The 22,344-nt window shown below is 47.3% G+C and overlaps 1 protein-coding gene across 8 annotated transcripts in view; it reads right to left on the reverse strand.

Annotated features, from left to right (window-relative positions):
- The window catches only part of LOC149352622 (sushi, von Willebrand factor type A, EGF and pentraxin domain-containing protein 1-like), a 268,948-nt gene that overhangs the window by 16,254 nt on the left and 230,350 nt on the right, over positions 1-22,344 (reverse strand). For all 8 annotated transcript variants that reach the window (XM_089581805.1, XM_089581804.1, XM_089581801.1 and 5 more), the window contains one exon: positions 9,387-9,674. In XM_089581805.1, coding sequence (XP_089437931.1) covers positions 9,391-9,674 — 284 coding nt within the window. In that variant the 3' untranslated portion in view covers positions 9,387-9,390. The remainder of the gene's footprint in view (positions 1-9,386; positions 9,675-22,344) is intronic.

The raw sequence follows: 22,344 nt of genomic DNA on the forward strand, positions 1-22,344 counted from the left end.
CTTCGGCAAAAGGTCGGATACTTTTCTAACAGACCTCGTATCCGGCTCTTCGTACTAGTATAATGGCACGCCGGTACTGGCGCTCTCCGAGTGCTCACGGAAGCTGAAGACCGTTCGACACACTTTTGATAGAAACAGGAAGTCCAAGGGAACTCATTCAGTTTTACAGGCCTTCATGAAAAGTATATATCAATGAGTTAAATAATGGTAATGACTGGCTATTAGGAGAGGAAATGTACAGTAACTGGCTGACTCAGGGAGGACACCCGAAGCGCGCCGTGAGGAAAGGAATATAGGAGGGGGTGAAAAGAGGGAAAGAGAAACAGTCAAAGGGTTCATACGGTGCGCGGAAATTTAAAAAAAAAATCTCCATTTCTGGTTTCATGCTACCCTTGAATGCCGAAACATTCTTGTTCATCATTCAGTGACATGCTTTTCCGCCAAGTAGTGCCACAATAGCGCGTGTAGGAAAATGAGGTGAAGCTTGCTCTCACTTGCGATTTTTAGAGCTCAGCTGATTCTTAAACAGCAGTAAGGCAAAGCAAGAAAGATACATGGTAAGTGCTATTCAAACCTGACACGTTTTTACTCTTTGTTCTTACCAATTGTGAAGCACGCGGCTTCTTCCAACATGTGCGGTTATGTTTTAAGTCTTTTTTTGTTCTTGGGTGGCGACTCAGAAAACCTGCGTAAGGCTATTTTAGCCATGCATTCCACATATTGGCTACCGACATCGAACCTTTTCATGAGCTGTGCTCGAAACGCTCGGACACTTGGCGTGCATCAAGAGCTAGGTGAGGAAGGACTAACCAAAACAGTTCTTCCTGCCATAAAGTGCGCTTTGCAACACTCACCTCAGCCAAGGCTTCTCAAGAGGTGTCTCCACTGGCGAACCTAAAATTCCAACGAGTCACTCAACCACGTAATTTTGGAGCGCACAGCAAAGAATACCTTCCTTTGCATGAACATCCACCTAGCATCATTATTAAATGCAGCGCTAGCATTTAGTGAAGGTAGCATGGCCCGGCTTAACGTCATGTGATACCCCAAGGCATTTTCAATATGCTCGGCATTCTACATTAGAGAGATTTAGCATAGCTGAGACCTACTGGCCGAGACGGATAACGGATTGCCATACGTCTCCTGCGCACGCCCAGTGGCGGGGGCTGGGCCAGGTGGGGCCACAGCGCGTTCGCAGCCAGCGTCCGGTAATCTCGTAGACGTCTACGCTAGTACGTCTCCGCTATGCTGAATCTCTATACTATATTGTGACATGGTAGCGTGACACTGACCTCGTCCACAGTACTTTATTGGGGGAGATGCGAAAGAGGCGACAAAGGAGACCACAGGAGCTGCCGCGCACGCAAAGAAGCGTAAAAGTGACACTGACACGATTACACAGATGCTGCATGCTAAACATCTATGACAGTGTATGTCGTTTCTCCAAACCAGAACGAGTAGTTCGTCTTGAAGACCAGCGCAAAACAGACAAAGGACTAATGAAAGAGCAGACCACATGGGTGCTGTCGTCACCCCTGTCGCCTCCTCTTTCGTTCGTTCGTTGGTCCATTGTCTGTATTACGCTGGTCCTCAAGACGAACTACTTCCAACTCGCCCAATACAACGAGCTGTTAAAACTAGTATACTGTATACGTGTTTGATCCGCCCACGCACTGAAAATATTGGTTAAAAGTTATGAACTTCCAGGATTTCAACATAAACGGTCCTTTCCCTGTGGAAATAGGAGAAAAGAAAAAGAAAAGAACAGGGAGATTGTTGCGGAGAAGCTGATCATAGCATACCTGAATTTAACTAATTTTGATCTTGCCGACGAGGATTAACTTGAAGCAAATACTTCGGCTTACGCCGCTGATCATGAGCAAAAATCAAATCAACTCCATCTCCTGCCAATATAGCATTACGACCGCAAACTTTTTGGGTCGTTTTGCCGTCAGGGTTATCATTTGCATGAATTTAACTTTTAGCGGGCATCCTGCATGCATCTCTGGCAGCTGGCATTCTGACTTTGCTTAGAAAAAAATTGTTGGAAAAAGCCTATCTATTCTTCAAGTTTGTTAGCAACTGATGTATTTCTGAGAAACAAATTAAAATTTTTCAAATTTCTACATTCTGTATTACAGTGGACACGCCGGGAATTGAAGAGTTAAATATGTTAAAATATATATATATATTTTTGCCACGTTTGGCCCATTATCAGAAAAACAAGAAGCGATAGAAGGCTGATTTTTTTTTCCAGCTCAGTATGCACAGACGCGGGTACTGAGAGCTCTGCTGACCGTCTAAGGGCATATTAACGGCCGTGGAACTGGTGCCTCACGGCACACATCGCAGCTTAGATAATTTATGCCATTTTTCGATCAAGATTACGTTTTTGTCATTTATGCAAAACACATTTTGTGGAACATAACGGCAAACTTTAATCTTGAAGAAAAACTTCAGGCAAGAATAAACGAATGCCATTTCTGCGGTGTAGTAGAGTGGCGGCATGAAAAGATACTATTTTCGGCTTCCATTGCACTATGACCTCATTTAGCCAGCTTACAATCAAACGTCCGATTTCAGCTCGAAATGGCAGTGGTCCAGGCGCAAACACTGCCATATATAGCTCAATCGTGTTTCTTGCAGCTCTCTCCCCTTTTAGAATGGGAAGGGGAAGCGTTCTCGAAAAATAGGTAAAAATGAAGCTGCTGCAGATATCCGCGGGTGAACATGTTCTTCCACCCTTTAAAAGAAGCTAACAACTGAACCTGTATGCAGACGTCTCGCATAGAACCACACAGAATTTTTTAATTATTTGTGCTCAAATCTTCTTACAGGGAATACTGTTGCTCGTACTGAGAGCAATCAAATCGCATCCCTTCCGTCAATGTGAATATCGTCTGGCTGATTTTTCCGACCTTTCATTGGAGCACACAACATTAAAAAAAAAAGAAACTTCAACGTGCCTACCCGCTACCACCAGCATTTCAGTGCCCTCAAATGCTTTGAAGGAACGCGCGAATTCTCCCGCCCGCACCGGGCGACGAAACAGGGTGTCGGTGGCTGCGCTGGATACGGATACTGGTGAGGGCCAAGCCATACCGTTTTGTCACAACGATGAATCTGTTGCCGAGGGAACGCCGCGGCGTGCGACCGCAATAATCCACTGGATGCCGCAATTGAAGCACCTTTCACGTTTTATTTTTTTTTTATCGTCAGGGAACCCGACGGAAAGGTGGAGACGACAGCGCGATGGGGGGTGATAAATAGTGACAACGCCTTTTTTATTGCAGCTGATAGTGTGCAGCTGTGCATGTAGCCTTTTCTGCCGCTGTTTCATTCTTCCAGGATCGACATCCAGGGTCTTTAATCTGTAATGGCTCATTCAGTCTTGCATTTCATTCGGCCATGACATCAATGTCACGAAAGCAACAGCAGGTAGGAAAGTAAATTACTAACCACAGCCACAGCCGGCAGCCGCATCCGGACCGGTTGAGTCACACGGACTAAGTTTCTTTGCCGAGACTGTATAGCGGCGATAAAGCTCGTTGGGCGTGTCAGACGTGTCGTCGTTCTTCGCCACTCGTCGGCGGGGTGCCCCAGGCCGAGGAATGACCCAGTAAGAATCCACTTTGCGATACCAGAACACACGGGAATGTTTCTTGGCCTCGGCATAGCGAACGGCGATAGAAGATAAGCGGCACAGATATTTCACAGTGGGCAAGCAGGAACTCCAGCGGCAAGTGGTACGCCAGACACCGCAACTATGACACACTGGCAGAAACTGGTAGCCTCAGGAAAGTATACGCCAGTGCAGTATACGGGTGTCAGCCTAGGAAGCAACGAAAACAGCTATTCCGGCTTTCTTGGAAGCTCATTTCCCATGCAAGCGCGCGTGACGTCAAAACCCACACCAGAGTTACGTAGAAAAGCGTTTGGTGAGAGCTCTAGAGAGTATCACGTGCACTGCACGCGCATTTAGAAGAAAGGGATTTCCAAACCCGCCTTCCCTACTTGAATTAGATCTCCATAAACAGAAGAGCAATCTGACGTCCTGAAAAGCATAGTCTGGTCAGACGAAGGGAGCTGTTCCCGCACTGTCAAGTCAATCTTCGCAGTGCCCACTAGGAAGGCGCCTCAGCCTCAGGTGCTCTCCGCTACATCGCGTGCGGCTGCGTCTAGTTGAAATACACGCGTACGGTAGAAATGGGCTCTGTGGGTACGAAAGAAATGGCATGAAATTATTGAAGACAGTTGCAGACTGTGAACTGCTGACTGCGTTCTCGCGCCTACACAAGATGTTTCACCTAAAATTCTCAGCAAATTTTAAAACTGAGCATTTTGAGTTACAAGAGCGCTTTTTTCGGCGTAGTATTGTCTTTGGTCAAATGTTTAGGGGAATCCCCCAAGTAGGAGTAGATTTGTAATAAGGGAGTAATTACTCATTGGCATCCACCCAAGCGCAGCCATACGGCTACAAAGGAAAGCTATACAGCTTTCTTATAAACTTCGCTGTTAGGGAATAATTCGTCCTGGTCCGAGGTTCAAACCCGGGGCCACCGCTTCATCGGTGCAGTCGTTCTACCCGCTGAACTAACAGGGAGGGGAAGCTTGCGGTAGGGCCATAGCAATTTTATCAATAGAGAGCTTTAGTATAGCGTATGCAGACATACGCAAAGGCATAGCGAACGCTATAAAATAGCATGAGAGAAGCCAACAGCCACAGAAACCAAGGAGCACAGGGGATTTTTTTTAATTAATTTATTTTTTGTGGTGTTGATCAAGTAAGACTATTACTGTCGCTTAAAGCTAATTGGTTAGAAAAGCTAATTGGTTAGAAAAATAGCGTCATTCGTAGTGCGAATGCGTAAAACGCTATTTCAAATCAAGGTTTTACGTTCGTTCACGTTGCGTACGCTATTTGCCGAATTTAGCGCGCGTGCTCTTGCGTACGCTAGGAAAGATAGCGTCGTCAACATTGTGGCGGCCACGTCGCCCGCTTCCAAGAGAAATTCTCAATGTTATTGTGTTTTTAGGCATATTCATTGCCCTTAAATGGAACATGTGATATTCGCTTTGCCTCCTCTCACCGACAGCAGAACGAATGAGTGATAAACTTGCCCTATTTTGGATTCTCTGTAACTTCGCTGTTCCGAACCCTAACAAAACACTGCCCGCTGTGGGTTGGCTTGATTTGGGTTTTTACGCCAAGGTAGTCATAGCCTGGCCAAAAGTAGCCTTTTCGGCGGACAGCTGGCCCACGAGTGATCGTGGTTGGCCCGTCGCAGTGCTCGTGTTGGTGCTGACGTCACTAGCTACATGATACGACTTGGATAAGCTTGGCAAATGCCTTGGCTAAGTGCGAAAAATTTTTCCACAAAATGTTTTTTACATTATAACACCAGATGGCGGCACTGCGGCCTTGGCTATCGTCCATGCTATCGTCGCGTTCGGGTTGTTGTACGGCAAACTAAAAGTGCTCCTGCAACTACCATGGTAATATCCCGCTAAATGCTTGCGTATAACGCACGTAAGCACTCATATATGCTATACTAAACGTCTCTAATAACTCGAAGTGGGAGCAGTGTTGGTCAAATTTCCCTGACCATTTGACCAACACTGTTCCCACTGTTCATTTATTTTGAATTGGCTTTGGCCTTGAAAAGGTTTGCTGATCCGGGTTCCCTCTATGTCAAATTTATGTTCTTTTAAGAATGTTTATTAGACTGGCAATGAAACGGTAATAAGTGGGCAGCTGCTGCGCCATCCACGCACGTGCGCAGGTTTCTCGGTTTGATATTTTGTTTCCTCGGCCTCCACAGAGGGAATTTCAGAGGGAATTCCTCAGGAAGCACTTCGCTTCCGAGCTGCAGCCGCTCGGGGAGAGAGAGAAACGCAGAACCGATTGGACCGGGTCACGTGGACGGTTGCCTTAGATGCTCCGATAACGAGCGACATCGCTGCATTTATCTTTTCTTTCAATATCTGCGTCGGCAACAGCGACCATTCATTTTCTACTTCTACTTCTTCCCTTCTTTCTCCCATCGCTGCCCCTCCATTCCTTATCTTTTTATTGCGAAAGCAATACTACGCCAGGTCGAACCGCTCGTTGCGTGGTCCGTGGACCCTCCTGCGCCTCGAGGAGCCGCCGCCGCGCCTAACAGATGGTGTGACGTCAGCCTCTCCGTTGCTATGGCGACGCATGACATCAGCTTGCTCTTTCCACCTCAGCCAGGAGAAGCCGGTCGTGCGGCGCTCCTCGAGGAGTCTCGCCATGGAAGTCACAGACGAAGAGTCTATATCTGAATCTAGTTGCTCTACTGCTTCTATTGCTTTAATTCACAACCAACCAGCTAAACCACACCATTTGCTTTTCTCCTGGCTTCTGAGAGAGGCGGTCGTGGAAGGGCTTCATCTAAGCGACTGCTCTAAGTGGGCTTATGCAATCTCCCGCCATAAAAAAATTATGCTATAGTAGCTTTACGTTCATTACATGCCTTTCATGTTCATTACTGCTTACAAATTGAAAGCACAAAGTGCGATTAATTGCACCGAGATAACATTGCGTGGTAAAGGCGACCTTAGTGTTCCAGCCTTCCACATGTATACATACGATTGCAAACCTATATTCATGTTAAAAATAGCACGTGGTAAAGGGCAGACCTTTTAAATGAAAGCCCTAGCTTCAGCGACTGGAAACTTTACAGCTTCTTTCACTGCAGCAAATGACAGTCGCTGGGTCTTGCTTACCTGTAGTGCTGAATGCGGAATTTTGAACCTATGTAGATCTGCCATTCACCTGTTGCACGTGAGTCTTCGCCGCTGATGTTGATTTTAAATACTCTCTGAAGCGCGCGTCTACAGTCTGCCACTCCGCTTTCACGGCAGCTGTTTTCAAACGCCAGGCAGCGGTTTCTTCCTCCTTGTCTCTCGTTTACTCTTTTACACCCTCGAGAAACGGAAGACTACTTCACAGGAGGTATTCACCGTCGATAAACAAAGATTATTGTGGAATTTGAAAGCAAACGCGATGCAACCTGCAGGCTGCCTATAGGGGGAGCCCCCCATAACGCTGCAATATTGGATTACTGGAAGCACGCCTTCTGGGCTGTGAAAATCGCCAATATACAGTACACGTATAGGCATAGCCGGGAGGAAGTGACATGCTCGGCGGGATGTTGCGCACCAGTGGGCGGGGGGCGCAGAGACCGCCAAGAGAAGCATGAACGCGCTCGGAACAATGACCACAAACACGCAGCGTGGTACTATCCTGCATATCCGAATATCCAAATCTATCTGAAGCCCACATCGAAGCAAGACGACGCGGGCCTGGACATTCAACACTGCGTGTTCCGAAGCTGTCGCTGAAATTCATGTTATAGGTGGGAACCTTGCTGTGAGTTGTTTTGTTGGCAGTGATGTCCAACTTGGAATTATTGCTTTACAGCTGTTCGTCCGATCGCGGATGAGAGTGGTTTTCAAGGGGGGCATAAACGCTGAGCGGCTGTGGGAACGAAGAATTCCAATGTGCGATCGTGCACAACCGCTGCTCCCTTCAAATTGCAAGACACTCACACCTCGGTTCCTCAAGCGTGCAGTCTGCTCTCGCTGTGAAGTAATTAATAAACACCTTTGTCTACGCAAGCCGTTTGGCGTTGCACGCCCAGTGGCAGATTTTCTCTCCTGGCTGCGCGGGACCGTCACCCGCCTCGCACCGTGTTTTCACCCGCATCCCAGAGGCGACACATCGCGCTGCTTGGAAAGCGGCAGAAGCGTGTAAAAAACCGCAGGCGATAAATTCGCAGGCCTCCTTCACTGGTGCCAGACAACGGCTGTTGTCAGTGAGAGAGCTTCGCGCTGAGACCCGGCCTGTGAAGGAGTTCTTGTGGTTTTGTAGCAGTGCCGACATAACTATACATCGCGTGGCCCCGGGAGCTCTTTTCTTTTGGCGGAAGTGTTGCAGAAAGAAGCGGAATACCACGTGGTTCAAACGGCGACGCGACACTTCCGGAACCTAATGAGCCGATGGAGGTCTTGTAATTTGTTTGGTTTAACTTGATCTGGCATCCGTCATCCGAGATAGCCACATCGAGACCTTCATGCAGACGCTGCAATTCGCGCAGTTTAATCTCACAGAGGCAATCCACATAGCGTTCCCAGCAGCTATAGGGCTTCGTACACAAAACAGAATCCTGGCTAGAAAAAATATCGTTTATTACGTGCTTTAGAGGTATAGTAAGACAGAACTTTAAAAAAAAAAACAGACAAACAGCAACTGGTAACAATGGGTCATGGCTCTCCAGGACATATATTACTCCGCTGACCAACCGCAGCCGCAGACAAATTCAGCCTTTTAATCTTTGGCTGCGCCGCCGCGGTGGCTCAGTGGCTATGGTGCTCGGCTGCTGTCCCGAAAGACGCGGGTTCGATCCCGGCCGCGGCGGTTTAATTTCTTTGGAGGAGAAATTCGAGGCCCGTGTACTGTGCGATGTCAGTGCACGTTAGAAAACCCCAGGTGGTCGAAATTTCCGGAGCCCTCCACTACGGCGTCTCTCATAGTCTTAGTTGCTTTGGGACGTTAAACCCCATAAACCAAACCAAACCTAATCTTTGGCTGCGTCAAACAAGCCAGAGGCGTTACAATGCTCGAGCTTATTATTTCGCCTTGTGATATGCTTCTTATTTCGGTCACAAGAAAAAACTTTAACGACGGGTTGCCTTTTTGTCGCGGAGAAATTCTGTGTGGTGGTCATAAATGTGAGCGGAGCTTCACTGCAGACGTATTTTATACGGCCATTGTTCGTCTCGCATTGAATAAAGTGAACAGGGCAACAAGACAGGCACAATATAGCACAAATGCACTACGGCCGCAGACTTCAAAATGTTTAATCATGGAAAACGAAACAAGAGCCAATTTATATTTATGAACACGTGCGTTCCCGCCGGCCGACTTTGCGCGCTGTTGAACCAACTAGTCCGTAAGCCCTTACGACTAAGTGACATTTTGTTCTGCCCTGAAGTGTACACCGAGTATGAAATCTCAGCAGGAGGCATAGCGTGAAGGAGAGGAAGCGCAAAAAAAGAAAAAAAAGCAGAGCACACAAACAGAGAAAAACTATGCCACATGAGCATGTCCCATCGCTTTTTCTCTACAGTGTGCTGTCTTTTTGTTTTCTTTTGCGCTTCGTCTCCTCCAAGATATGCACCAATTTACCCTTCAGCTTGATTAATTAGGGAGGATGCACCTCTCATACGTGTGAACATCATTACCACGGCTACCTGTCAGTCACGCGTACTGGCGTGCGCTACAGCGAATCATATTGACGTTTGCGGTCTTGGTTATCTTTGTTTTCTGTGCGTATATAGTTGCGCGGCATGTCACTCACCTGTTCATTCCGGAGACAAAATGGCTGCACCCGATGGTCCGGCCGGATTCCGGGTCCGGGACCAAGCCAGGTCACTTTGGGGCGAGGCGGCATGAATGCTTGAGGCTCCGGATTCGGGCTCGCATCTGGGAATGGCACTGCTCCATACTCCGTGCCCAAGACAGTGCAGGTACGGTTTTCCGACTATTTTGTACCCCTCCACGCACGTGAAATAGTATGTGCGTGGATTCCTTCGCGTTATTTGGAGGCCTTCCGCATTGCTTGAGATGTTGGGGCACCAATAGCGGGCTGGCGCAATGCAGAAAAAAAAAGAGAAAGTAATAGTTAAAAATAATAGACATAACGGACTCGGAAACATAACCTCATAAAAGAACTAACGTGGCAGTTCGGGCTTGTTTGTTTGTCATGACGGAAGCGTACAGCGAACCAAGGGGAACCAAGAAAGGCACAAGGGGCACACGAGCGCTGACTTACAAATACTGCTGTAAGTCAGCGCTCGTGGGTCCCTTGTGTCTTCCTTCCTTCTGTCCTCGTACCTTGATGCCGTGCACACTGCGTCATAAAAGGAGCTTTGATTTACATCACTACGAAGATGCGCTTCAATTCCACAACTGCTCTCAGTACTCCACTGCTACCGCTATCTGGGAAAAAAAAAGCAAAAAACATTGAACTCGATGGTGAAATTCGAGTGGGGGGTGCCACGACATGCATAGTGCTAATGCTAACGAACGAAGAACTTTTTGCCGATAGTTCACACATGGGCTGCTATGAGTGAATTACCGAAAAAAAAAAGTTGCTTCGCTACCATGTGCAGTATCTGTGTACTTAGAGGGACACGAGAAACGGTTCTTAACGCGAATATAAGTAGGTTTCACTGTGGAGCGGACAAAATGCGCAGGGAGCTCAAAAGGAGGAGCCTGAAGCCGCACTCCCACTTCGCGGTGAAGCCTACTTCTTTCCGCGTTAGGAGCCAGCTTAAAGTGGCTCTGAAAGAGGCTCTCAAAAAGGTACGATATTCTTGGGATGTTAAAGGACGCCGCTTCACGAATATACTCTAGCAAGAATTTTTTTAGATGCGCTTTGTAGAAGTTGAGTTATCTCTAGTCAAAATTTCTATTCAAGACGGTCCTCGCGCCTTGCCCTCGCGTCTCATCACTTTTTCATGAGCAGAGGTCGGTGCTCCTTGCTCGGGAATTCCCCGGGGAGGGGAGCTTCGTGACCTGCCGGAGCGACGCTGCTGAGTGGCCGCCGCCACGGTAGCTGCGTGACGCCTGACAGGATCTAACCAATGGCCATACCTGAACAGAATTACGCAGGAGCGTGCGGCGGAGGAAGGCGAGCACGAAAAAGACTCCGGAAAGGACTCCCCTACTTTCGCGAGCTTTTGTGGGTTCTCTGCGGCGTGTAGGAGTGTATTGTTTGGCCCAGGCGTTAACGACGAGAGAAAGTAGTGATTAAGCCAGTTTATATGCTCTCTTCAGAAGATGTTTCACAGTACCTTTAACCATTTCTCGTGTTGCCATGAAGTGTGACACATAATCTACATATATTGCAAAAAATTAATGAAGTAAAGATTAAAAGTCAGCAGTTTTCTGTCGTCGTCTATTTTTTCTTCACCCCTGTATGCGCTTGCGCTAGCACTATGCAGTCTAAGCGAAAACTGACTGCTTGCCACTCTTATCGGCAGAAAATGCGCACGTGAACAGGAAACGCCATATCTGAAGCTAATTGATGGATGGAGTGAGCAGCAACGTTGTAGTATTTGGCTGAAAAGGTGGCGCGAGTCGATTCCGACCGAGGGGGTTGTTTTGTGTGGAGAGAGCAAGCTGCAGAAATGACAGAGCCTCGGAGCACCATAAATTAGCACTGTGGCGTCCATCATACCGGCTGTTTCAGCGAAGGTGACCAAGCATATTTAAATATAGGCTTTTCGAGGTATAGAGATGGAGCCCGCGGCTCTGGCCCGCGTGGGTGAAGCGAGCGCTTTGAATTTGCTTCCGTCATCGCCGTGTTATCAGCGTCCGTCTACGATGCCAAGAAATTATAGCGCGGCAAGCAAGCGAGCCAAGAACGCTCGTTTCTCTGAACCACGCGGGCTAGAGCCGCTGCCGCCAGCGAAACCGCGCTGCTCAAGCTTCCATACGTAGAAAGAATGATTGTGGCGCTCCAGTGGCAAAAAGCGACAACGAACGTCAAAGAAAACGCAAGCAAAAGCATCGCAAACCGGATGAGCGCGCCTGTGTTTCCTGTCGACAGGCTGATGAGTAAGTGGGACCTGTGGCCAGGCTTTCCGCGGTTCGCATTTCATTTGACGCTGATAGTACATTCGTGTACACGTTGCGTGTACACTCCAGTCGTTGTGGCGTGTACACTCCCTGTCTTGTCCCTCGTCTTTTGTGACCGTTTTTTTTTTCAATTTACAGTGTACCAACTGGCCCGCATTTCCACCCTTCTGCAGACTATTATATAGGGTGTCCACGCTAACTTTAGCCTAGCGTTAAAAAATAAAATTTTCGAGGAAGGCAGGGAAACCACTCACATACATCTACCAACCGGCTTGCGCATCATAGGCAATTTTTTTGCAATTAATTAATTAGCGATTAAGATAATTTTTCTAAATCCGTAAATATTGAGTTTAGACAGAAAATGTTAATAGCAAAGTTGGAGAGCACCTTCAGTAACCCCCATTCCATCTATTTGCGGTAAAGAAAATCTCATGTGTATCTTTTTTCCGAGCTCCAAAGAAAGCCCGCGGAATACAAAAAAAAATTACGTGACTAGCGCATTCGCGTGCCACGATTGTGCTGCTCTCAACCGTGGCTTGAGTGAACGAAATCAGCTGCTGGCAAGGCGCGACGACCTCAATGCGCCGGCAGGCCGATATGTCAACGGTGGTTGCGGCCCCACGCTCGAGCCAGTCTGCAAGCGTGACGGTGCAAGTTGCAGCGAAAGCGCCGGACATTGCGAGCTATCACATGGCCAAAGATCACAAACACAAATGTGATGACTTTTATTCGCCACTGAGAGGCAAAAGAGGATTGGCAAGTATTTTACTTATCTTCTTTTGCCTCTCAGTGGCGAATAAAACTCGTCGAATTTGTGTTTGTCGCCTTTGGCCATGTCATAGCTAACAATGCCCGGTGCTTTCGCTGCAACTTGCGCCGTCACGCTTTCAGACTGGCTCTCGCCGGGGGCCGCAACCACCGTTGACGTATCGGCCTGCTGATTTCGCTGATTTCGTTCACTCTGATTTCGTTCACTCAAGTCACGGTTGAGAGCAGCACAATCGTGGCGCGCGAATACGCTAGTCACGTGATATTTTTTTGTATTTCGCGGGCTTTCTTTGGTACTCGGAAAAAAGATACACGTGAGGTTTTCTTTACCGCAAATAAATGAAATGGGGGTTTCTGAAGGTGCTCTCCAACTTTGCTATTCACATTTTCTGTCTAAAGTCAATATTTACGCATTTAGAAAAGTTATCTTGACTGCTAATTAATTAATTGCAAAACGAAAAATTACCTATGATGCGCAAGCCGGTTGGTAGATGTATGTAAGTGGTTTTCCTGGCCTACCTCAAATATTTTATTTTTTAACCCTTGGCTAAAGTTTACGTGGACACCCTGTATATCACGCTTGCACTCGCTGTTTCGCGATATTCATAGCATGGCTTAAATATAGCCAATTTTTGAGGTTTATCTTATTTTTCCGATGAGATTATTTAACTGTATGCAACACTGGTCAACCGAAAAAAAAAAGAACTGGACTGGAGAGGAGGCCGGGGGCACGAAAAAGGGTGCGTTTCGAAAGGAAGCACTTTCTGCAGGGCACCCTGGTTTTCACGTTCTATTGCGGATACCTCTGTGCTCCTGCTGTTTGTATACTTTTCATTAACACTTCTTCACACGACCTACAGGCTGTTGCATAGCTCAGAGCACCTGATAAAATATTTCCCACTGCTAAATCGCTGGTTTGTTCGGACTCAGCGTTCGCACAGCGCGCGGATTTGGTCGTAATTTCCAAAGTCCACAACGCATACCCCGATTTCAGGCAGAAACAGATGCTGTCCCAAGAGTTGTACCGGCAGCGACATTTCTAGCACAATGAGGCTTGGGGAGCACTCGTCGTTTCGCCTCTCGCGTTCGTGAGTTTCCGTCATTCTGCTGCTTATAGATTTGGGGCTACCTGTGCAGCTGTTGCAAAAATTGCCGAAGACACTTTGGAAATTCTAAAGTGTGCTTGGCGAAAGCCTTGTGGTCAACCCACTGCCGCTTCCCCGAACCGCTTGGCGCGTGGCGTACTTCCCGCGTGTGCGGTTTTTATTGTCGTTGGCGACTGCGGTCGCTTTTTTCATTGTAGTATTTTAGAGCGCAGCTCTTTGGCGCCCGTTTCGCGCCGTCGCCGTCGCCGTTGCCCGTTCGGCGTTCATTGTGTTCATTGGCCTTGGCGTTGACGTTTTACACTCCGATCATTTTAAGGAAAGGAAGTCCGCAAACTGGCTCCGTGGGTCAGTGGACGCCTGAATCGCGCTGTTGTGTTGTTGATGCGGCCGTAACAGCCGTTGCCTAGCAACCATCGCGGTGGACACCCGTACCTTACCCTACAGGAAGGGAATAAATGGGAGTGAAAAAAAAGACAAAGAGGGGCCGTAGGGAAGAAAATGAAAATTGTATTTGAGGAAAGGAAATTACGCAGTAACTCTCTCTTATCTCGGCAGGACACCCGTCATCCGTTTGTATAGGGAGGAATGAAGTGGGGGTGAAAGAAGAAACAGAAAGAGTGCCCGTAATGAAGAAAATGGATTTGAGGATAGGAAATTACGGAGGAGGTTGCGCCGCTGCGCGGAGGAGAGGCCACAGTTGGCACGATTTCAGCGCAAGGACGGACACCGCGAGCATGGACAGACACCGCGAGCATGGACGGACACCGCGAGCATGGACGGACACCGCGAGCATGGACGGACACCGCGAGCATAAACGGACACCGCGAGCGACACCGCGAGCATAGACGGACACCGCGGGCACGGATGAACACCGCGAGCACGGACGGACAGCGCGAGCATGAGCCATTAAAGGCTTTCGCCTTAAAAGCGTCTTTTTTCGCCCGGCATCACCGCATGCGGTAAGAACTTCCCATTGTTTGTCACTCAGTCAGGTGGGTACCCATCCCAAATAAAAACTAACGCAAAATGACACCGCTATGCGGAATTTTAACGCAGATAAGAGAGCAGTTTAGCCTAGAGAAATATTTTACATTGCGCTGTGAGCGAAGGAACGGCATATATATATGCTTTATGAAATCGGTTGAATTCTCTCGGACTGCCTGTGTCCTGTCTTCTACCTTTTCCGCCGCCGGGAGTGCAGGCATTCAACGCTCAGTAAGCCAGTTATACGGTCCGTAGCCATTTTGCTTCCTTAGTCCTCATAATACAAAAAGAAAACTACTATTGAAAGCGCCAGGCCTAAACCCGGAGCTCAGCAGTGCACGCAGCAGACGCCTAGGCACACGTCGCTCGGCGGTGCACATGCCGCGTGATCTTCTGGATCTGTTCCGGCCAAGCTAGAGCACGGTAATCTGGAGCAGCGGACAGCCATTCGGGCTCTTCAGGGAACGTCAGCACAGCGGAAGCGGAGGCGACGTGGCGGCGCCAGTCACGCTGGCTGTTAATTGAAGACTGCTGTGTTCCCGACTCGTGTTCTGGACAACCGGCGGGGAAGCAAGTTCATTCACCTGCTGGAAGACTGCGGGAGATTCCTTTCCAGCCGGGCTGGATTAGTCAGCATCTCCTCCTTCCCATCGACCCAGCTGCGAGAGAGTGGGACAGCCCGCACATGCCCTGGCGTGGGTGGTAACACAAGCGTCTACTTCGGTCCATCCAATTGGACAGTGCTCTTCGAACTTTATTCCCCAGCCAGGGATCTGGGGAATCCGAACCCTATTTAACTCGGCTGTGAGTGTGGCCGAAGGAAGCCTGCTAGCTCCAGTCGACTACGGTTGACGAAGACGTTCCCCGTCCACTGAGAGCCATTCTCAGTCGCTCTATGTAAATAATGTATATAAGTGTATAAAGTTTTTCGTTACCTTCCTCTAACCAAGTCTCCCATCCTCCTCGTCCCATCACCGGTCCCCGGCCATGCTACCCGGGTCGCAACAGCGCAAAGACTGGAAGCAGTAGAAACTCCAGCAAGCCGACGGTAATGATCTGCTCTGGCTGCCAGGGCGCGCTCGATGTTAGTCGCCTCGGATGTAAAACCGGCCACGGTTGTGGGAGGATCCCGAATGAGACCGCCGAAAATGTCGGACTTTACCCCTCGCATAAGAATGCGCACCTTCTTGTCCTCTGTGGCTCGGGGATCGGCTCGGGCGCTAAGCCGCAACACGTCTTCGACGAAACTTGTGACGGTTTCATCGGGGCCCTGGAACCTGGTTTGCAGGAGGTCCTCTGCGCGTTGACGGCGATGCTGGTTAGCAAAAGTGAGTCGCAGTTGTGCCTTGCAAGTATCCCACGACGTAAGGGTGTTCTCGTGGTTCTCATACCAGTGACGGGCAGTGCCCTCAAGGCAGAAATACAAGTTCTGCAGGTAATGTTCCGCAGACCAGCCGTTGTGGCGGGCAACGCGTTCGTAGTGCTGAAGCCAATCGTCGATGTCCTCGGAGGCTTCGCCACGGAACGGGAGAGCTGAACGAGGAGCGACAGGGAGGTAAACCACGGCAGGCACGGGCGAAGAATCTGTCTGCTGGCCTTGGCTCACGGTAGATCGAGCCATGTGCACTGTCGGGACGGACCTTGTTGTAAGGTGTGGCAGGAGACCGAATTCGGGGCCGAGTCCTTGAATTCGCCGGCTGGCACGTATCTCGGCCTCCTCAGCAGAGGGGCGGCGGCCTGGGCTGGGAATGGAACTCTGCGAAGCGGGAGGTAGGGGATGACGTCGCATAAGACGGCACCTCCACCAGAATGTCACGGGTCGCTCAAAAGACGCGGGTCTTGGGGACACTGGACGACCAGGACCACAGGAGGGCAGGCGCCAGAGACAGTCCAAGCGGTCGCGGCCGGGCGCACGAGCGATTCCCTCCGCGCTTCATCCTCTTTGCCGGCGATCGGCACCCCGCTGGCTGAAGATCACGTTGAGTGGAAAATCACAACACACATGACAATATGACTACCTATGTAGTAACTGTGCGTAGTAACTGCAAGGTAGTAACACTTACTACCTTTGGATAGGTAGCAACAGTAACTAACTGCAGTAACATTTGCTAGATTTATTTCCTAGATTGCTAGATTTGCTGCCATTCAGGAAACCCTTTTCATTATATCAAAACATGGGGCATTGAGTAGCGATGTCCCCAGGAATGTTAGTATACATACATGTGCATATTCCTATCACGTATTTCCAGATCAAGGTAGTAATGGATACTACCAGGGTTATAAGGAGGTAGTACAAGCGTAGTAACTACCAAAAATCGTAGTAACAGCAAAAGTCACTGCCTTGTTTCTACTAAATTTTATTTTGAGGTAGTAACAAGGCCGTAGGAACATAGTATATAGGTAGTACGGGTTTAAAAAAGGTTGTAACAGCAGCCGTTACTACGTTTCCACTACCTTTTTTTCTAAGAGTGTATGCTGATACTACTTATGTCGGGAGACATAGAAGAAAATCCCGGACCTAAAACAGCTGCGCTGTTACAGATGATCATAGATAATCAAGCAGCGTCTGACTGCCGGTTGACTAATATCAGGAATTATATTGGTCTACTTAATGAAAAGAATGATCGACTGGCTGATTTTCTTGCAATGATACAAGAATTGAGCAAAAGAATTGAATATACTGAGGTAACAGTTCAGCAACAGGCCAAAAAAATGATTGAGTATGAAAACTATAGTCGTCATAACATTCTGCTGGTTTTTAGAGTTTCTGAAAAACTCGGAGATTCAGAGAAGGATTTAAAGGCAGCTATCATTGATAAACTTTTTCATGATACGCGGGGGCTGAAGTAAACACCGTTGAAAAAATTCATCGCATAGGGAAAAAGAACAAAGAAAGGCTGAGGACAATTATTATGAAATTTTATGATAGCAGAGAAAAGCAAAAAGTGCTGAAGAACTGCAGCAAACTGGAAGGAAAGTCGGTTAGTGTCGGCAATCACTATGCGAAGGAAACTGTAGCGGTGCGAAGGAAGTTGTGGGAAAGTGCTTCTGCTGAAAGGGCGCAGGGCGATAAGGTCTTTCTGATCGACGACAAACTCAAAACAAATGAGAAGTTATACGCACGGGACAACGAGAAGAACGTGCGCTCGCTTCAGTACCTCCGAGATAAGTTCAAGCAACGCATTCAAAATACAGGCAACACGCATGATGGCTCTGACACCTCGGATAATTGCGGCGAATGAACGCCTGAATCCACCCCGTCATAGCTACGAATCTTATCATTGAATTTTCGCAGCCTTTTAAACAAAGTAACCGAGTTAAAATACGTATTGCTGACGGAAAGTCCACATGTGCTAGTTGTGAGCGAAACATGGATAAACAACGGTGTGCCTAGTCACTGTATAGTACCCTCAAACTACCAGATCTTCAGATGGGATATGGATACTAGTAGTGGGGTTGTTGCAATCTTTGTTAGCTGATGTATAGATGCAGTAATGGTTGAGTGCACTCTGCCTGAAACAGTTTGGTGCAAAATTACTTACGCGAATGTTGCTTACTTTGTTGGCCCCGTGTATAGGCCACCTGCCACTTCACCAGAGTTTTGGGATGACCTTAACATATTCTTATGCACTCATTTGAACCGCACCACCAGACTAGTAATGACCGGAGATTTTAATTTGCCAAATATTAACTGGGAGAGATTGCTACCTGGGAACGTAGAAATTTCTAGTTCCGAAGCGCTGCTGCAAATAATGTTTTCACACAAACTGAAACAAATCGTAGAAGAAAGAAGACACGAGAGTAGCACTTGAATCTCGGTCACTTTTGGACTTAGTGTTTCTTTCAGGCAGAGTGGGTGACTATATTTTTTCTGTAAAAGACGGGATATCTGATCATAAAATGGTTTCTTTGCACATCGTGAGCAGAACAAGTTCTCGTGGCCAAACCCTCTGTGCCTGTGCAAGTTAAGGATTATGGACAGGCAGACGGCGCATTCATTCAAGATCTTTAGAAAAAATCTTGTATTCATTTAGTGAATTCGAACTTGCCTGCGATTGTGAACCGGTTGAAGACCTATAGCTACGCTTCAAGAATATCAAAAAAAACATTGCGTTGACAGATTCATTCTGACTCGGGAAAAGAAAATAAAACTCCGTAATCCTTGGATTAATCCACCTATTATACGCATCAAGCGCAAAATAAAGTGGCTGCGATGGAGCAAAGATAGCTCAACTGAGGTATCGAAGTTGCGAAGGAGTATAGAAACGGCTCTCATTCATAGAATCAAAAGAGCAATTTTTTAATCAAAAATTAAATAGCTTCGTCAAAACAGCACTTCGAAAGTTTTGGCTTTAACTTAGTGGCAATAAAGAAAAAAATAAATAGAATTGAAATTAGTGATAAAGTAGTGACAGAAAAAACAAAAATAGCAGATCATTTCAATCACTTTACAGTGTGTTTTTCTAAACCAAGCAATGATGACCGTGACGGGTATCCGCCGTCCTCGCTTTCATGTCCGATGGAAGGCCTGATCGTGACTCAGGCAGGCGTGTTCAATCAAATGTTACTTTTGGATTCTAAAAAGGATAGCAGGCAGGATGGGATACCAACCCAGTTTTTAAAGCGATACGCAGAGTGGTTTTCTTGACTTTTTCACAAAGTCCCTATGCACTCACTCGTTGCCACAAGATTGGCGTTGCGCAGTCGTAACCCCTGTTTTTAAAAGCAGCAACCGATTACTCGCAAGTAATTATTGCGCAAGTTCCCTGACAAGTATCAGCTGTAAAAGCTTAGAACATATCATAAGTAAACATATACTAACTATATTCTCGAGGATAACGCGTTCTTTTATCAGCATCAGCACGGGTTCCGAGAAGGGCTACCTACCGTAACACAGCTCATAGAAACGATACATGGTTTTAGTTCAGCCATACATGCCCAAGGTCAACTAGAGGTCATTTACATAGATTTTGCAAAACTATTTGACAAGGTTCAGTACAGTAAAATACTTTTGAAGTTACATAAAGCGGGAATTAGCTAAACTATTCTGATGTGGATTGAAGCTTATTTGACCAATCGCAGGCAGGTTGTGCGTGTGGATGACTGTTTCTCTTCTACATTAGAAGCGTTTCCTGGCGTTCTTCAAGGGTCGGTTTTAGCTCGTTTATTGTTCGTAATTTATATTAACGATATTAACGAGGTTATCGTGTTTCCCGTAGAGTTAAAGCTTTTTGCGAGGTTATCGTGTTTCCCGTAGAGTTGAAGCTTTTTGCAGACGACTGTTTAATTTATTCTCGAATAACACAAGCTGACAACCAGATTGGAATAAACCGAGTCCTTCATCCTCGCATCTGCTGTGCCAAAAATGTGACATGGAAATTAATTACAAAAAATAAACTTCTACGCATATAACTAATAAGAAAATTGTGTGGTTATTTTCTTATAGCGTTGGAAAAAATAATCTAAAAAAGGTTATTTAGAAGTCACTCTCACATAATCTGCAGTGGCATAAACACAGTAATAATGTGTGCTCAACAGCTTCCCAAAAACTTAACTTTTTGAGAAAGAACTGCAATATTCAATGAAAGTTGTCGAATAATTAGCTTACAAAACATTCATCCACCCATCCCTGAAGTACGCTTGTGTTGTCTGGAACCCGCACCAAACAGTTTCAAACCATAAACTGGAACGAATTCAAAGAACGGCCGCTCGTTCTATCTCGTCAAGGTACAGAAGTAGGGACTCAGTGACGCAAAATGCGAAATTCATGTGGCCTCGAGTTACTTGAAAATCCAGGACAAAAATCCAGACTAAAGCTTTTCTTTCAAATAATTCAAGGGCATTTTAAGATAAAAACAGATAGATAAGTTCAGTCACCGGTAAAAAGGAGCGCGAGAACAAACCGCTCTAGATCAGTCAAACATTGCGACTCATGTGCCGATGTTTTTCGTTACTCTTTTTTTTATGTGATTTAAATTTGCAATGGTTTGCCTGTGGAAGTTTTCGAGCAATCGGAAGTGCACAAGTTCTAACGTTCAATCGATATTTTGTGTCCAGGGCGTCAACCTTGACGTTATCAGATATGAATTTTGTCTTTTGTACATTGCTTTCTATACACTCCCTGTAACGACCCTCTAGCGAGGGTCAATAGTATCAATAAATAATAATAATAATAATAATAATAATAATAATAATAATAATAATAATAATAATAATACCTAATTTTGATCATGCCTGGCGAGGATAAACTTGAAGCAAATACTCCGGCGCATGCCGCTGATCATGAGCAAAAATCAAATCAACACCATCTCCTGCCAATATTGTCACGTCGGTAATAAGCGGCCTAGGGTCAACAGCGGCGTAGCCAGGGACGTGCGCTTCTAGAACACTTCCACACACACTTCCTCCTCTTCTTGAAAGGCGCTTTCGTCTGCACGAGCGCTGGCGTCATTAGCCTCCCTCCTCCGAAAGCATCGACCCGATGCCGGCACGAACGCAGGGGTGGTCGCTAGAACAGTTAGTGCGTCCTTTCGTAGTAGGGCTTCAGGCGAACCACGTGGACCACCTCGGGGTGGGGGTGGCGTTGAGATTGTTGAGTCCCGTGAGGGACGACTTGGTAATTCAGGGCTCCAAGGCGTCGCAAAATCCGGTAAGGACCGAAATAGCGAGAGCTTATCACTTACGCCGCGTCGTCGGATCAGGGACCAAACCCAGACAAGATCACCCGGGAGGTATTCACCAAGCCGCCTCCGTAGGTTGTAGCGTTGCGCGTCCTGGCCCTGTTGGTCTTGAATGCGAAGCCGTGTGAGTTGGCGGGCAGCTTCGGCGCATTGTAAGAAGGATGCAACGTCGTCATTCGGGTGATCGTCGTCGTGGGGCAGCATGGTATCGAGTGTTGTCGTCACCTGACAGCCATAGACGAGGCTAAACGGCGTCATGTTGGTGGTTTCTTGTACGGTTGTATTATACGCGAACGTAACATAGGGCAGGACGTCGTTCCAGGTCTTTGTCCCACGTCCACGTACATGGAAAGCATGTCTGCAAGCGTCTTATTTAGACGTTCCGTCAGTCCGTTAGTTTGGGGATGATAAGAAGTCGTCCTACGGTGACTGGTGTGACTGAAAACTCGAATATGGTGCAGGAGCTCAGAGGAGAAGGCAGCCCCTCCGTCCGTAATCAAAACTTGTGGAGCACCATGACGTAAGACGATTTGATGCACAAAGAACTGGGCTACTTCGAGGGCGGTGCTACTCGGAAGAGATGTCGTCTCGGCATAAGGCGTGAGATAATCAGTGGCTACAATTATCTACCTTTTTCCGGAGCCTGATGAAGGGAAGGGTCCCAGCAAGCCCATGCCGACTTGTTGAAACGCTTGCGAAGGCGGCTCAATGGGCTTGAGGAATCCGGCTGGCTTCACGAGCGGAACCTTACGGCGCTGGCAATCCCGGCAAGTGCGGAAGTAAATGTGCAACGTTAAAATATGTTTTTTTTTTGCCCCGTTTGACCCATTATCAGAAAAACAAGAAGCGGTAGAAGGGTGATTTTTTTCCAGCTCAGTCGACACAGACGCTGCCATTGAGAGCTCTGCTGACCGTCTAAGAGCATATGAACGGCCGCGGACCTGGTGCTTTGCGGGACACATCGCCGCTTAGATAATTTATGGTATTTTTCGATCGAGATTAAGTGCATTCAATTTAAGTGAAACACTTTTTGTGGAACTTAACAGCAAACCTTAAACTTGAAGAAAAACTTTTGGCAACAATAAGTTACGGATACTATTTCTGCGATATAGTACAGTGGAGGCGTGAAAAGATA

Source organism: Amblyomma mixtum, chromosome 3 (assembly GCF_055824585.1).
Source record: "Amblyomma mixtum isolate Tamu chromosome 3, ASM5582458v1, whole genome shotgun sequence".
In the NCBI taxonomy this organism is placed as follows: Eukaryota; Metazoa; Arthropoda; class Arachnida; order Ixodida; family Ixodidae; genus Amblyomma; species Amblyomma mixtum.